General features: G+C 37.5%; 3 protein-coding genes across 5 annotated transcripts in view; 1 reads left to right on the top strand and 2 right to left on the bottom strand.

Annotated features, from left to right (window-relative positions):
- Window positions 1-2,530: 2,530 nt before the first annotated feature.
- lrrc8da (leucine rich repeat containing 8 VRAC subunit Da) lies at window positions 2,531-7,800 on the bottom strand. Of its 2 annotated transcripts, XM_042718137.1 has the most exons (3): window positions 7,063-7,796; window positions 5,689-5,903; window positions 2,531-5,022 (listed from the first exon to the last, which is right to left on the bottom strand). In XM_042718137.1, exon 3 carries the CDS (start codon window positions 5,018-5,020, stop codon window positions 2,543-2,545), a length of 2,478 nt encoding a protein of 825 aa, XP_042574071.1. In that variant the 5' UTR covers window positions 5,021-5,022; window positions 5,689-5,903; window positions 7,063-7,796; the 3' UTR covers window positions 2,531-2,542. The 2 variants fall into 2 exon arrangements, with proteins under 2 accessions (XP_042574071.1, XP_042574072.1); XM_042718138.1 differs by lacking the exon at window positions 5,689-5,903 and having other exon boundaries at window positions 7,063-7,800.
- A 972-nt stretch (window positions 7,801-8,772) lies between these two features.
- Window positions 8,773-13,070, top strand: gtf2b (general transcription factor IIB). Its single transcript, XM_019074049.2, has 7 exons — window positions 8,773-8,901; window positions 9,952-10,058; window positions 10,173-10,306; window positions 10,389-10,535; window positions 11,213-11,342; window positions 12,023-12,304; window positions 12,399-13,070. Exons 1-7 carry the CDS (start codon window positions 8,885-8,887, stop codon window positions 12,530-12,532), a joined length of 951 nt encoding a protein of 316 aa, XP_018929594.1. The 5' UTR covers window positions 8,773-8,884; the 3' UTR covers window positions 12,533-13,070.
- Window positions 13,071-14,259: 1,189 nt separating this feature from the next.
- Window positions 14,260-15,263, bottom strand: part of pkn2a (protein kinase N2a) — a 30,581-nt gene continuing 29,577 nt past the window's right edge. For both annotated transcript variants that reach the window (XM_042718136.1, XM_042718135.1), the window contains exon 22: window positions 14,260-15,182. In XM_042718136.1, the coding sequence (XP_042574070.1) occupies window positions 14,979-15,182 (204 nt within the window). In that variant the 3' untranslated portion in view covers window positions 14,260-14,978. The remainder of the gene's footprint in view (window positions 15,183-15,263) is intronic.

Below are 15,263 nucleotides of genomic sequence, written 5' to 3'. Positions count from 1 at the left end.
TTCACCAGCTGTAACTATAAACGGTTATCAAGATAGAAATGTCTACGGGAAATGACAGGAAAACCAAACAGAAGGGGGTGGGCTAATCCTCTATAAACCAACAGTGTGTTTAAACAAAGAAAGTAAACCAGTAGAAACATGTATGTATGCAGAAGTGTAGTATGTAAAGTACTGAATTAGAATATGCAGAATAAGTCTAAATGCCAAGCCAAAATCAGTTGAAATACAAAAACAAGACAATCTTTTTACTTACATTCATTTATAATATTTTTGCAGGTATTGTTCTTTTGTAATATTAGCCCTTAGTGCTAAAACTGAAGGTTAATCTAATTGCTTTTTAAAAACATTGCAACTTGTATCGAAACCTTGTTCATACACAACATTTAATAATCAGAGAGCAGAAAAAATAAGGCATTAATAATTACACAAAAGAGAATGTTAAGGCCAGTTGTTCTAGATGTTCTTTGACAAGCGTCTGGCTTCTTCTAAGATATAATCATAATTACGGCAAAAGTAAACCGAAGGCAGCTTTACAAGGTCACTGTGGTTCTAATCATGAGGTGCAGGGTGTACACCCCCCCCATTCTGGCAGTTCTTAGTCCTTGACATGCTTCTTATCAGCACAATACAGCAAAAACACTTCATATGTGTCACTCTTAACAAAGGAAATACGAAAACACATTCTCTGACTCAAAAGTGTGTTGCAATATTGCTGTTATTTCTAAAGAGAAAAGGTGAACTTTCATCAAATCTTTCATCATGTCAGATCTTGTCTTTTGGAGTGTATAAAATGCTGAGAAGTGCAGCTCCTAAACCCAACAGACAAATCTAACAAAATACATGATACATTTACATGTGTTTAATGTTGTATAAAAAATATAAAATGTATACTAAGTTGAGATTGTTTCCAGAACTAAAGAGTTAAAGAAAAGACATTATAAGACACTTTTGAAAACAAATTTATGAGAACTACTGACCTTTCAATACTTAAAGGGATAGTTCAGCCAAAAATGGTCATTCTGTCATTATTTATAGGTGTTTTTGTCCATACAATAAAAGGGTTGGATATTGTTTTGGACCCCATTAATGGACAAAAAAACAGTTCAAAATATCTCCTTATGTATTCCACAGTAGTCATACAAGTTATACAAGTTTGGGATGACAAGTAAATAATGACAGAATTGCAATTTTTGGGTGCACTGTCTCTTTACAATATGCATCAGCCTGCATATTCAGTATGACAACAAAAATGTATGTAAATAACACAATATACAAGTATAACAGAATATAATTTAAACAAATGGCAAGCAGAAGCAAACACAAACCTGTTGTTTGCAATGTTCCTGTTGTGTTGCAACACGTGTGTATTTGCTTCCTGTCTTTGGCCACGTTTACACTGACATTTAAGTTTGATGTGATTCAGATTTTGATTTTTTGCTCATATGTGACACAGATCGGATCTGTTCTATGACAGTGTAAACGAGAAAAACGCATGCATTCGGATATTTCAAGATCGGTTTCAGGCCTCATTCATATGTGGAAATAAATCGGATATAAATCAGATATGTGCCAATGCAACTGTCGTGTAAAAAGGCAGATCAGATTTTCTGAGGCATTCCGTTCTGTACTTCATTAAAACTACAACAATTTGATACTTCTCCGCGGTTTAACGACGTCATATGGGACCCGTGCTGGCAAAATGAGTGTAAATTCGCACGGGCTATTTTGAGCTACAGGCAAAAAACTAACAAACAAAACAATAAATCTTATCATTATGTGTACATTTTCTCTGCTCGCTTCTCGCGCTGACTGTCATCCGAAGTGCGCCCCTACAGTATAACGGCGCGCGATCCCGATACATACACACATATAATTACAGTATTTCAGAATTTACGCACACATAATCCGCTCTGCCTTAAGTGAACGCTCAGAGAACTGTTGGGGGAAAACATCTGATGTGTAACATTATATTAGATCCATGCATTACAGTATAGGACGTCTGTATCATTATCATAATATTAATCTAACAATAAAAGAAAAGAGGGAATCACTCGCTGCACTTCATTGAACGGCTTTTGTAGTTGCAATATCAATTCAAGTTATTTTTACATTTGATTGTTTTTCGTACATGAATGCTTTAGTTTAGATATAAAATGATGTACATGAATGCTTTAGTTTAGATATAAAATATATTTGTTCTACTGTTTTGCTTTGTTTTTTTTGGGGGGGGGGGGGGGTTTATATATATTTTAATTGCTCATTCATTGTGACTCGTTTTGTACAGCGCAGGCGGTAAATGACAACAACGCATGTGCGATGTTTCAGATGGTATGGCAAGTGTAAACACATGAATCGGATATGGATCACAATTGAAAGAACGTGTAAACAGACAGCCAAAAAAAAAAAAAAAAAAATCGGATATAGGCAACAAATCAGAATTGGGCATCAAGACCTTCAGTGTAAATGAGGCCTATATTGTTGATGACAGGCCCATAGAAATTTTTGCAGTTTGCATTTTTGAATTGAAATGTCCATCAGTCCATTAATCACTAATGATACTTTCCTTGACCTCCAGAGGAAGTGTGTCGAAAAGATGATCCTCCACGAAAAGGAGGTTTTTCCGAAGAAGGCGACACTGACCAAGCTGGAATGGAAGGCAATCTAAGTAGTTCCCTTTGAACTCTAGATGGGACAGCTGAACTAACTGCCCAATCGCCTCTGGGATGGATGTGATGCTGTTATGACCCACACATAAAACCTTTAGTTTGGAACATTTAAACAGTTGATTAGGCAGAACCTCTACCTTGTTCCCAGTGATTGCAAAATGCTGAAGATTGTGAAGGTATCCAACCTCCACTGGTATACTTGAGATGCAATTGTGGCTGAGGTCAATGTGCCTCAGCTTGGGCAGATTAAACAAAGCTGGAGGAAGGGTCTCTAGTTTATTGTGACAGATAACCAGGGAATCCAGACTCTTCACTAGGCCTATCGATGGTGGAATGGCAGTGATCTTGTTGTACCATAACTTGAGGCACGTCAACCTTCTCAGGTGCTGAAAGCTTATGATCTCCTCAATGGTCCGGATATTATTATTCTTCAAATCCAGTTCTTGCAAGTTAGCCAAACTAAAGATGGCATGGGGGATCCTCTCCAAATCACAGTTCTGGAGCTCCAAATCAACCAGGCTCGTAATCTTCTTGAGACTGTTCAGTACCAGTAATTTAGTCCCATCATTGTGTATCACCAGTTTGGTGAGATGTGGCGAGAGTTCTGTTAGATTAGTTGGTATTTTGTTGAGATTGCTTTTGAGGTACAACATCCTCAAGTGTCTCAAATCTCTAAGTGACTCCAAACCGATCATCTTGTTGTGTTCAGAGTTCAAGTTCCCAATCAGGTTCAGTTCCTTTAGGCTCCTCAACAGATAAATCCACGGTGGGATTTCTGCTACATCAGTAAACTTAATGTGAAGGCATCGCAGATGGTCGCGGAGAAAAGTGAAAGCAGTTTGTTCGACTTTAGCGGGGCAGTGATATAGATGTAGTTCTCGTAGGTTGGTCATCTGAGAAACCTTGGCTGAAATCCTGACCTCAGGAATAAGCTCTAACTTGAGGACTTCCAGATCGGTGAGGTCAAATACAGCATTAGGGAGTCCCGACAGCATAAAGAGGTGAAGTTCTTGTTCATCCTGAGCATTTGAGGTCACATGCTGACGTAGTTTTTCGAACGTCCATTCATGGTTAAGGCTTATTTCTCGTAGTTTGTTCTCACTCACCTCAGAGAGAAATACGCCAAATCGTTTGGAGTACAACTGGTCATATTGGTCAACCATGTGTAGAAGAAATGCAAAGTCATTTTTGACATCAGGAATATCACTAAAGCTACTTTCCTCTCTGACTTTTTCAAAAGAGTACTCCTTAAGAGGTCTCCTGAAGAGCCAGTAGAGTGTATACAAACACACCAGTCCATAGAGACTTATCATAGCCATAAAAGTGAAAAGAAGTTTCCTCAACATAAATGCCATGTTGTGCGTGCAAAAGAACTGATCATACCCGGTCAAACTTTCAATTTCAGGTTTGCATATATGGTGGAAACGGATCTTCGAGGCAAATGTTGATGTATAGCTCAAGATCAAAATTATCTTTAGTGCTTTTATCGCTGTCTGAGCCACGTAGAGTTTATAGATAAAATCACTGTCTTCTACATGAGCTCGAAATTTTCGCACTTTCTCAAAAAGAGCTTTGGCTTGTTCTCCATCTTTTTTGTCTAACGTGGTCAGGCTAGGAGCTTCTGCAATAAGCTTTTCAGTTGGAAACTGCACCGTTGGAGTCTCCATTAAAGGTGTAGTCTGACAGCAGTCATCCGAGGATAAGTGTTTCTGGAAAACCACACCACCTGTGAATCTCTGCTTTTCCTCAGAATCTTCACAAGCAGTTTCAGACAAAGCTTTTGTTGTCCATGGTGATTCAAAGCACCGCCCCAAAATGGAAACAAAGTGTTCAATCTTTGAGCTGGTCTTTGGGTACTTGAACCAAAAATTGCTACTTACCATTAGCAGTATGGTGTGTATGAGGGCAAGGTAAGGGAAGTATTTGTTGTACCAGGGTAGGGCATCATGGTAGCACTTTTGGTTGACAAAAACATACTGCTGATAGTCCAGATTTGTTTTTCGTCCTGTGGGTTGAGGTTGAGACCCCCTATCTTCTCCTTTTAAGGGGGTAGGTTGAGTGTTAAGGAGTTCATGTGCAACGCTGTCAGGAAGGTCTGTGGTTGTTGAGGGTGTAGTGCCCAGAACTGATGTGGAACATTCTAGTCGTTTTTGTGCTGCCTCAGGGTTTGTGCATTTCTCAAGAATGGGAAGACATGCCACTTGGTCTTTGGATAACTGCATAGTCCCAGAAAAGATGGCTAACATCAACATTATTACTCCAATATAATCCATGAACACATCCCACCATGGTTTCAGAATACGGTACTTCGGCTGGATGTCATTAAGGGAGGCAACTTCAGTTAGACTAAACATCCCTGTAATAAAGAGTAGTGCAGTCAGTGCAAATGAAACCAGTGCATGTTTGAACAGAATTAATTTGAGTCTATTACATGTCTCAACATTCTTCAAAGATCTTGGGTGTTTACTCCAAGATAAAATAAACACACACTTTATTTTAGTTAGGGTGCCCAAACGTGCCATTTTCCCAGGACACATCCTGGCCAGGATTTCTATATTGCCTAAAATATCCACGTTCTGGCTTTGTTTGCACTGCACAGACCAGTTGTTTTATGACAAAGTACCGTGATGTCATACACCGATCGGTATGCTCAGTGCTGCTTCACTAATATGTACAAGTATTTGCATCGCTTTGACCATTCTCCATAGATCCCACCTTCTCACGCACCACGATTGGTCGATTACGTACAATGTCTGCATGTTACTGGTCAAACGATCATTACCTTCATTAAGTATGAAAACAGGAAACCAAAGCCGAAACCTGGATATTTTAGGCAATATAGAAATCCTGGCCAGGACGTGTCTTGGGAAAATGGCATATTTGGTCACCCTATTTTAGTGAGCAGATTTACATTTAGTCAGATTTTTTCACTGAAAATGACTTACAGCACAGATGCATATATAAAAGAGTGAGTTAAACCACGCAGAGTGCATGTACTGACTGTGCATAATTCAACAAATACCTGCTAGCGACGACTCCCGTGTTTGTGTGGCATGAGAAACACGTGTCCATTCACTTCAGATGTGATTCCTGATTCTGGGTTAAAACATTTTTGGCTGCCAACGTGGTATTAATAGCCCAATTCTGTTTTTAAACTCCCAGTGGCATACACACAGTTCGAGCACTGCTTTGTTTCATGTCTGCTATTTTCTCAGAGTAGTGCATGAGAAATAGAGTCTGGAAACACATGGCACATGTTAATCATTAGAATTGTCTGCGTTAACCATTTAAGGGATTTAAGAAATATATAAGCTAAGAAGCCCACGATTCTAACTTTGAGTTGACTGCATCGCTGGGTCATTCCACAAAAAGAGTGTTTTATGTCTTTATTTTCACTTTTACATATAATGCTCTTTTCAGGACAAGCCTTTGTTACTTCAGTTCCTATTCTGTTAGATTTATCAGTACAGGGCGACCTTGAAAATACACAAAACTGTTTTAATGTACGTCAACATTAAATTGCCCTTTTTCACATTTCGGGGTTTCTCAGCAGCGAAAGTCCTCATAGTTGGGTAAACTTAAAGAGCAGCGAATGGGAGAGTACCATTGATTTATATTATAGATCAGTGGAGAGTACCACAAATATATATATATATATATATATATATATATATATATATATATATATATATATATATATATATATATATATATATAGCATTCCCATTTAGCAAAAGAAAGACTCCACTATAGTGTTTTCATGACTTTCAATAAAAGTAAAAAAGTTGAGAGAGACTCATAAGAGAGAACGATGTCAAATTTACCATCCCTTCCATAGACGCTGCATTAGAAACACCCTCGCATTAGCGTTAACTGTTTTTTTGTTTGTTTGTTTTGTTTTTGTTTTTTTATGCAAAGTTGATATAATACAAATTTTAGTGTTATAAATGTAGATACATTAAAAAATCAAATATGAAAAACTTAAACCCGTCAACACAGTCTTGTGAAAAGGGTCCATTTAAGAAGCGCGCCTTCTGGAGCCAAAACAGCACGAGGCCAAATTATGGCTGAAGTTTTTATAAATTATTATGAGTCAACTTTTTAAATCACCCATTCAGAATGCAAATGCAGCCATTTGATTGCCCTGTACATTTAATTTGACAAGTTTCTAGGTTGTTCTGAAATGGATATTATCAGACTAATGAAACAAGAAATATTCTCATTTGTATAATGCAGTAATTTGATGTCAGGATCTACGAGGCAGACAGTCTGAAACCCTAAACTGCTGAACTCGCATAAAATGCAGCCCCTGGGAAATAATATATTTCTAGGTAACGTTGGAAGGAAGAAATAAGCCTCAAAGACCCAGATCAAAACAGTAAAACGGTCTACTTACTGTCTCTATGCTGTTTTTCACTGGGATGGAAAAGTGCGCGCTGTCCTTATCCTGATTGTGATACTGCTTTAGGCGCTAGATTTGTCAAAAGTTGTTGTTGAGCAGGAAACGGACTACAAAAGTCAAGAGCATAATCGCCACCAAACAGTCTTGTGTCGTGATGGTAAGTGTCCATCAAGCACTGCACACGCTGTCCAGAGCAGTCTTCGGCGTGAGGTTAAAATATGCGATCCTCGGTCCGTCCTGCTCCGACTTGTAGTTCAGCAGTCAAGATGACGGAGCTGTTCCGTTCCGTCAACTGCGTATTCATTGGACGTTGACAGCGTAGCGTTCATGAAAGCACTGGATAAAGGAATTATCACCAAAAAGGGTTTTAGAGCTGCAGACGCGCCCAGTACACAAAGCAGTGTTTTTGATAAAGTTGTTTTTTAATTAAAGGTGGAGTCTGTGAAGTATTACAGTACTGACAGCCATAACTATTTAATAATTAAGACTAACCCCGATCACTCTTTCTTATACTTTCTTTTCTTCTTTCTTTTTATTATGAGGAAACTAGGACCCAGATGCTTAAATGGTGGAATGATGTTTGGTTGTCACAGTGTGCAGGAAATGCATAGGTTACAAAACTAACCCACCACAATTGTTTTGTTTTTTTCAAGTTTCAACTAGTTTGTAAAGAGGAACAAAGATTTTCCTTTGCTGTCTGACTGAATCATGAACACGTGTAGTTTTCTTCCTCCTCTGTCATTTTTTTTTTAAATTTTTATTTATTGCACCAGTGTTTCGAATTCTTTTGATTATTCAAGAATCATAATATAGTTTATAGCATGCATAGGCCTACTTATTTCCCTAAATTACAGAAACCCAAATGATCTACATATTTCTACTGTTTATATAATTTCAACACATTTTATTTTACACATGCAGCTGCCATAAAAATATATAAGATGTCATTACCTGTTTATCAGTGCATTAGCTCCTTTAGTGCTCTTGAGTATCATTAGAAGAGAGCAGATGATCCCTTATGAGTTAAGAGAGATATGAGTGTTCTCACCATTGCATGATTATAAAAGAGCCCAACCCTTGGTGTCTGAGAGCACTACAGGAGGAATTAAACAAATAATAACTTTGTATGAAACAAATCTGCATTATTAAGCACAAATGATTATTGAATTTAGGGATGGTATATAAATTTTAAATACAGCATTGTTGAAACTTCAAAGGCCTTGTCAGTAAACAGTGGAATGAAAAAGAAAAAATAGTTTTAAAATGAGACTGCAAATCACGTGCATTTTCCATTTTAGTCACATTAAAGCCATGTGCAATACTGCGCCTGTGTTATGTTTCAGACAGACATTGTGATGTATTATACAATACACCACTATTCATGAATTGAATTTGAGTAAAATAAACTACAAAATTAGATGCATATTGTGCTAGGGCTGGCTCTAACATCTAAGATGGGCTGTATATATAATAAAACTGTTATATTTTTAAATTAACTTTATAATGAATTCCTGGAATGTCAGATAAAGAGACTACTTACTGTGAAAAATATAACAAATTGAATTCCTATATTTGAATGTTGAAACAGAACATTTAAAATGTAATGAGAAGAAACGGCATGTATCTTAAATGCAAAAAATATATATATACTTTTTTTGAACATGAATGAATATCGAATCATAAATTTGTAAGTTTGGCACTTGTGGCTTTCCGTCTCCGCACTGTACACGTGACCTAGAAAACCTATAAATAAGGGTAGCGGGCGTCCATTGTGTTCACCAGAGAGTCACTGCCGTGCACAACAGACATTAACAGTATGGCGTCGACGAGCCGGTTAGTTACCATTTCTGCTGTCTCTCTGATATCGTTTTGTAATTGATGGCGTAGAAAGCCTTTGAATCTGTGCGGTGTGGGCCTCTATAGGCTTGTTAGTCGTAGTTTGTTGTCGTTGTGGTGCGTATAAAGCAGATCTTGGATAATGAGTACACTGTCATTTTGTGCTAGCGCACGTTGGCTAGCTGTTCGCATCGTATGAAATACGACACAATTAGAGCTCATTTCTGAAAATAAATTTTAAAGACAAGCCGTCAGATAAGTTGTTTCAGATCTACGTGGGAGGTTGAGATGCCTGTCAAAACCAAACCAAACAACACAGTCACCACAGAGCTAACAGCGCTAACTGCACGTACATCAATAACAAGATGGGCTCTTGAAAACTCTCAGGATGCGATTCCCATTGGTTGTTTATCAAATAAATATTTTCTTTATGTATCCTAACTAATGTCTGCGTTGTTAAGGCTATAACATCGTTGTTTAGTAGCATTCACCTGCTGAAACCGTCCAAGCCACCCTTTAGTCCACTTATTATTATTATTATAATTTAAAAAAAAATATTTATATATTTAAAGATTATGATTTTACAGAGATTGCACAAATATGTAAATTGATGCATAACAAGCACTTAGCTGAGCATATGGCATAGCTTATTCTAACTTAATTAAGCTAACTTAATACAATAGGGGTCAGGGAGGAACACTAAAAGGATGATATGTCATATTTAAAGTAAGTAAGGTTTAGATTATTTTATATATATGCACATGTAGAAGTTTATATATACTCTGTGGTTCCACTGTTTAAATAAAGTTAAGAAAAAAAGGGAATGATGCATCAAGAGCTTCTCTAATGAATTAATCTGTACCCAATAAAAAATAAAAAACACATCTAATATCCCTCTGCTTTATATGAGTATCTGTGGTGGTTGATTTGGCATTTTCCGTGTTTACTGTATCCTAATCCACAGACAAACAGTTGTTTTCTAATGTCAGTAGAGTTCAAGAGTTCATGTGGATTTTTTCCTCACCTCTGGAATTTCATCTGTTTTAGTGGAGACTCTCTTCCCAAGGTGCAATGCCCCAATCACCCTGATGCAATACTGGTGGAGGACTACAGGGCAGGAGACATGATCTGTCCTGAATGTGGCCTTGTAGTAGGTATGAGTTTCCACCTGCTTCTGAATATTCATGCTTTAAGTGGACTTCTTTTTTTTATTTTTTTTTATCACTAACTTAAACAATAAGAGAATAAGCTTGTGTTTTCTTTCTTAGGTGACCGTGTAATTGATGTAGGGTCAGAGTGGAGAACGTTCACCAATGAGAAAGCAACTAATGACCCCTCTCGTGTTGGTGACGCTCAGAACCCTCTCCTCAACGGAGGAGACCTCTCCACCATGATCAGCAAAGTAAGGGACTTGTCTACCTATTTATAATGCATACATGCATAAATGTGTGTTTTCATCATGATTTTTAAATATGGTATTTCAGGGAACAGGTGCAGCAAGCTTTGATGAGTTTGGAAATTCCAAGTACCAGAATCGGAGAACCATGAGCAGCGCGGATCGAGCCATGTTGAATGCCTTCAAGGAGATCACCACCATGTCCGATAGGATCAACCTCCCCAGAAACATCATCGTGAGTGTCCCAGCCTACTGTTATTGAATTAGATGGTAATGTAATTATGCATCATAATGTCACGTGTTCAAGTCAAAATACAACACATAACTAAACTAAACCTAAAAATTATATTGTAAACAGTAAAGCCAAATAACAACTTCAGAATTTTGTATAACATACATGATATATATATATATATATATATATATATATATAGATATATATATATATATATATATATATATATTTTTTTTTTTTTTAAAGCAAACCATAAAAGTTAAGTACTTAACACTTTTTGTCTGTAAGCTGCTTTGTAAATCACACCATTAAAATGATTGAAATACAGGATATTAATTCAAAATCATTCACTAGAGCTGGTTTCTCTAAGTTTGTACATTTAATAATTTTCCTATTATAGATAAGTGTTTAGTCATGTTTTACATCAACACATCTGATGTCACAACTTGTCAACGTGTGTATCACTAGATTAGAAGAGTTTTGCACTATAAAAACATTCGTGATCATTCGTTAAAGGAGTCATATGAGCGATTTCATGTTTTTCATGAAATCTTCGTGTAAACCCACTGCATTACACCAAATAACGTTCTTTTTTTAGCAACGTCATATGACCCCTTTAATCAGTATTTCCAACCTCAGTATTTTCCTCTCAGTAAAGTTTCCTTTCTCTGTTACAGGACCGAACAAACAACTTGTTCAAACAGGTTTACGAACAGAAGAGTCTGAAAGGCAGAAGTAATGATGCGATCGCTTCAGCCTGTCTTTACATTGCGTGCAGACAGGAAGGCGTCCCTAGAACATTTAAAGGTATAAACCACTTGCTCTTTTTTATGTTGTTGTTTATTAATAGACTTTATTGTACTGAATTTACTGTGTCTACCATCCACATTGGCTCAACCAATAAAGGGCAACAGTTAGGCTCCAAAAGTATAAATCGCCTTCATTTTCTTCATAAGGCATTTTATTTTGATCAATAACTTATGAACTGTTAAAAACAGACTTGCTGTGAGCTACGAGGTTGTTAATCGATGGTATTTACTTTGGTAAAGCTAAGAATTATTTTGCCAAATTTTAAATTAACATCTTTAAATCAATGGTGTTATATTTTACCATCAATTATACTTGAAATTATTTTTGGCTTTGAAGTTTGTAATGTTCCAAAGCACTTCATAGCTGGTTGTTTCATAACTCTTAAAAAACTTTTTTAAATCCCTGTGGGAAAAAGAAATTCTTCCAGAACAAAGGCTAGTGAAAAAGTGGGTGGGCACTGTTGGCCTCAGTGGTGTGAGTTTGTTTGTTTGAGCGACCATTGGAAGGCAGAGGGAGTGTTCTGGAAAACCTCTTAGTTTTGTAACTCCATTTGGTGATGCTTGTGTTGCAGAAATTACACAATTTACCTTTAGCATGATGTTCGATAACTCTATAATTGAAGATATTTAGCTATCAATATTCCAGATGTATAGCATTTCTATCTCCCTCCACCCCAGAAATCTGTGCCGTGTCTCGGATCTCCAAGAAGGAGATTGGCCGCTGCTTCAAGCTTATCCTGAAGGCTCTTGAGACGAGCGTGGATCTCATTACAACCGGCGACTTCATGTCACGTTTCTGCTCCAACTTGGGCTTGCCCAAACAGGTGCAGATGGCGGCCACTTATATCGCCAGGAAGGCCGTTGAACTGGACTTGGTTCCAGGACGTAGTCCGATCTCAGTGGCAGCCGCAGCCATTTACATGGCCTCTCAAGCGTCAGCTGAGAAGAAGACACAGAAAGGTAAGAGAGAACAAATATATAATCCACTCAACGAGTATTGCGATAATCAAAAACGAAAGGTGGTGTGAATGGAAGTTCTTTTTCTCCTGTGCAGAGATTGGGGACATCGCTGGAGTGGCAGACGTCACCATCCGTCAGTCCTACCGTCTCATTTATCCCCGCGCTGCCGATCTCTTTCCTCCAGACTTCAAGTTCGACACACCAGTGGATAAACTGCCTCAGCTGTGAACACCCATGTGCCCCACACTCACCGCTCTTTGTACTTTCAGAATTTTTGCCCTTTTCTCTTTGAAATTTGCAAGTTTTGCTCTTCCCCCGTGAAGGCACAAGCCTTTTGAAAAGACGATGGCAGGGATTCGACAAAGTACAGAAGACACATTCCAAGTTAAATCGCAGATTGCAGGCTGTACTTTCATTTGTGTGTATATAAATTGTATATATGTCTAAGTGAGAATTTGGTGGTTGCAACTAGGCATATTTCTTACTGTAACATTTTCTTTTGTAGGAAATGATTTTGTTAGCTTGTTTGCATTATATTTAGTAACTTAAATAATAAATGCTTTTCAGAAAAGCATGGTGAACATCTCGGAAATCCCCAGAACAGGTGTACAGATACCATGAGCTTTGAAAGCGTGCAGCTCACGAATGGTTTTATTTCCCCTTCTTTTTTTATTTTACGAGGGGAATGGTGTGAAGCAGAAGTTTCTGTTCGTGTGTTTCTGTTCCTGTATCCACAGCTCAGTTATTATAAAGATTTCATGACACACCAGAGAATCTTTTTTGAGGTGACAAATAAACCATTTACAACCTGATTAGGTCTACGAAATGCAGAAAGACTCTCGACTTACATAATAAACATTTAATTTTTGCATTCATGATGGCTGACAGTTTTAGCAAAACCTGTTATTTACACCATTGTCAAATCAAACTTCATGACTGTACCTTTGAAACGTTTCTTCTGCATCATGCTCCAACATACAAGTAGTGGGTAGAAAACCTTTGTACAGTCATTTTGTTTTCCCACCATTTAGATAAAACATGGATATTTTAGACAAAAATTAGTGCTTCCAGCTTGATAGTGTTTATGTAGTGTAGCCTATATAATACACCAGACCTCCAACTAGTATCTTCTACTCCACTTGGCTTGCTTATTACACATATGAAGCTTCAGGCCTATTTTTGAACATCTAGACCAGTTATTAGTATATTTATATTGATATTTGGTGTCTAGCAGATTCCAGTCTGTCATGTCTCATGTCCACATATGAAAGAAAACATGAAATGGAGGAGTTTCAGTAGGGAACAACTAGGTAATGAGGTAATGTGATTGCCTGTCACATACACACTACTGTTTACAAGTTTGAGGTTGGTAAAAATTTTTAACGTTATTGAAAGAAATCTCTTTGATAAGAGAAATCCGTTTAAACAAAAATACACTAAAAACGGTAACACTGTGAAATAATATTGACATTTTAAAGCAACATTATGTAACTTTTTCTGTGTTCAAAATTTCATCATAAATTCATCTATCAAACCGCCTTTTATCTTATCCCAAATCACTACGGTTCATTTATAAGTGATCGACACCGCTGCGGAGTAACACATACCTGCGTGAATCGCCATAGACATAAAGTTGGAGCTTTATGGAGCTCTGGTTAGAATGTTCATCCGCGGGATGCGTGCAGTTCTGTTTATTAACCGCTAGAGCGCCAAAATTTACATAATGTTGCTTTAAATTACTTAGTATTTGAATATACTTTAAAATGTAGTTTATTCCTGTGATGGCTAAGATGAATTTTCAGTGTTGAATTACAGTATTAACTTAAAAATTCCTACTGACCCCAAACTTTTGAACGGTAGTGTAAATCCACTGACAGCTTAAGTCTGGTAAAAAAAAAAAGAAAAGAAAAACATGACCCTATCCTGAAACTTGATAGAAAAATAACTTACTGAACGAAAGTAAATGCGTTTCCTGTTTCAAAGCACTGACATGACTAAAGTTGTAACTGGTAGTTCATATTTGCGGTTTTCTTTCTAACTTGCATCATAATGCATTAATACTGTACTGTAGGGAAGAGTGTAGACTTGCATAAAATGTTTTGGAAATAGTGGCAAACTACACATTCATCGGATGAGGTACAATGTATCACCTAATATTTAGGTCAATGGCTTTAAAACGCTTGCACATAATTAACATTGACAGCTGACAGATTTTTTAAACTAGTCGCATCGTAAATGCTTCAAAAACAAAGGCTCATCATTCTCTGTGTGACTGAAGAAATTCTGTGGGCAAGATGAATGTGGGTGTGGCCTGCTGACTTCCTCAACACTAGGGGGTGTCAGTGAGGCACCTGATCACATGGTTCATTGTGTAAGTGGTCAGTACAGTTGTAAACTATACTGCTCAGTTTATGTTTTTCCTGATCAGTGCTTAGGTCCTGATGAAATGGAATAATTATCCCCAAACCTGAACATACTCCATTAAAAAAAAAAAAAAAACAGAAAATAAAAGTTTCTTCATCATGTTAAAACGGAAAAGGGGTTTTGGCAATCCTAAAATAACACTGACGACAAAAAAGGGATATTTGCAAATGATCTGATTCACATTTTCTGTATCTGTGTGTGTGTGTGTGAGAGTGTGTGTGTGTGGAGAGGGAGGGATGTCAGCACGTGGCTAACACCAGTCTGCAATATAGTCAAAGTCTGCAAACAGGTCCTGCTCCTCCTGGGTCAAGGGCCGGGGCTCTCTGGGCGGTGTGAGCACCGGAGCCTCTGAGGTAAATTCATCGTCAAAATTACTAACGTCACTGGAACTCTGGATTGTGGGTACAAATGGTGGCTTCACTTTCTTTGCTAATAGTCCATCCCAGTCAATATTCTGGAAAAAATAAGGTATAAATAATATTGATATTCAGAGAAAGAGAAAGGGGAAAATACATTGCTTGTAATGAATTGAGAC

The sequence above is a fragment of the Cyprinus carpio genome, chromosome B2 (genome assembly GCF_018340385.1).
Source record: "Cyprinus carpio isolate SPL01 chromosome B2, ASM1834038v1, whole genome shotgun sequence".
Taxonomy (NCBI): domain Eukaryota; kingdom Metazoa; phylum Chordata; class Actinopteri; order Cypriniformes; family Cyprinidae; genus Cyprinus; species Cyprinus carpio.
Note: the sequence above shows the minus strand (reverse complement) of the source record. Positions and strands in the feature narration are given on the sequence as shown.

Coding starts and splice junctions, on each gene's coding strand:
- lrrc8da (XM_042718138.1), bottom strand. CDS start 5,020: ATGTTTAGTCTAACTGAAGTTGCCTCCCTTAATGACATCCAGCCGAAG.
- gtf2b (XM_019074049.2), top strand. Junction 10,536..11,212: donor ACCTCCCCAGAAACATCATC/GTGAGTGTCCCA, acceptor TCTCTGTTACAG/GACCGAACAAACAACTTGTT. Junction 11,343..12,022: donor CGTCCCTAGAACATTTAAAG/GTATAAACCACT, acceptor CCTCCACCCCAG/AAATCTGTGCCGTGTCTCGG.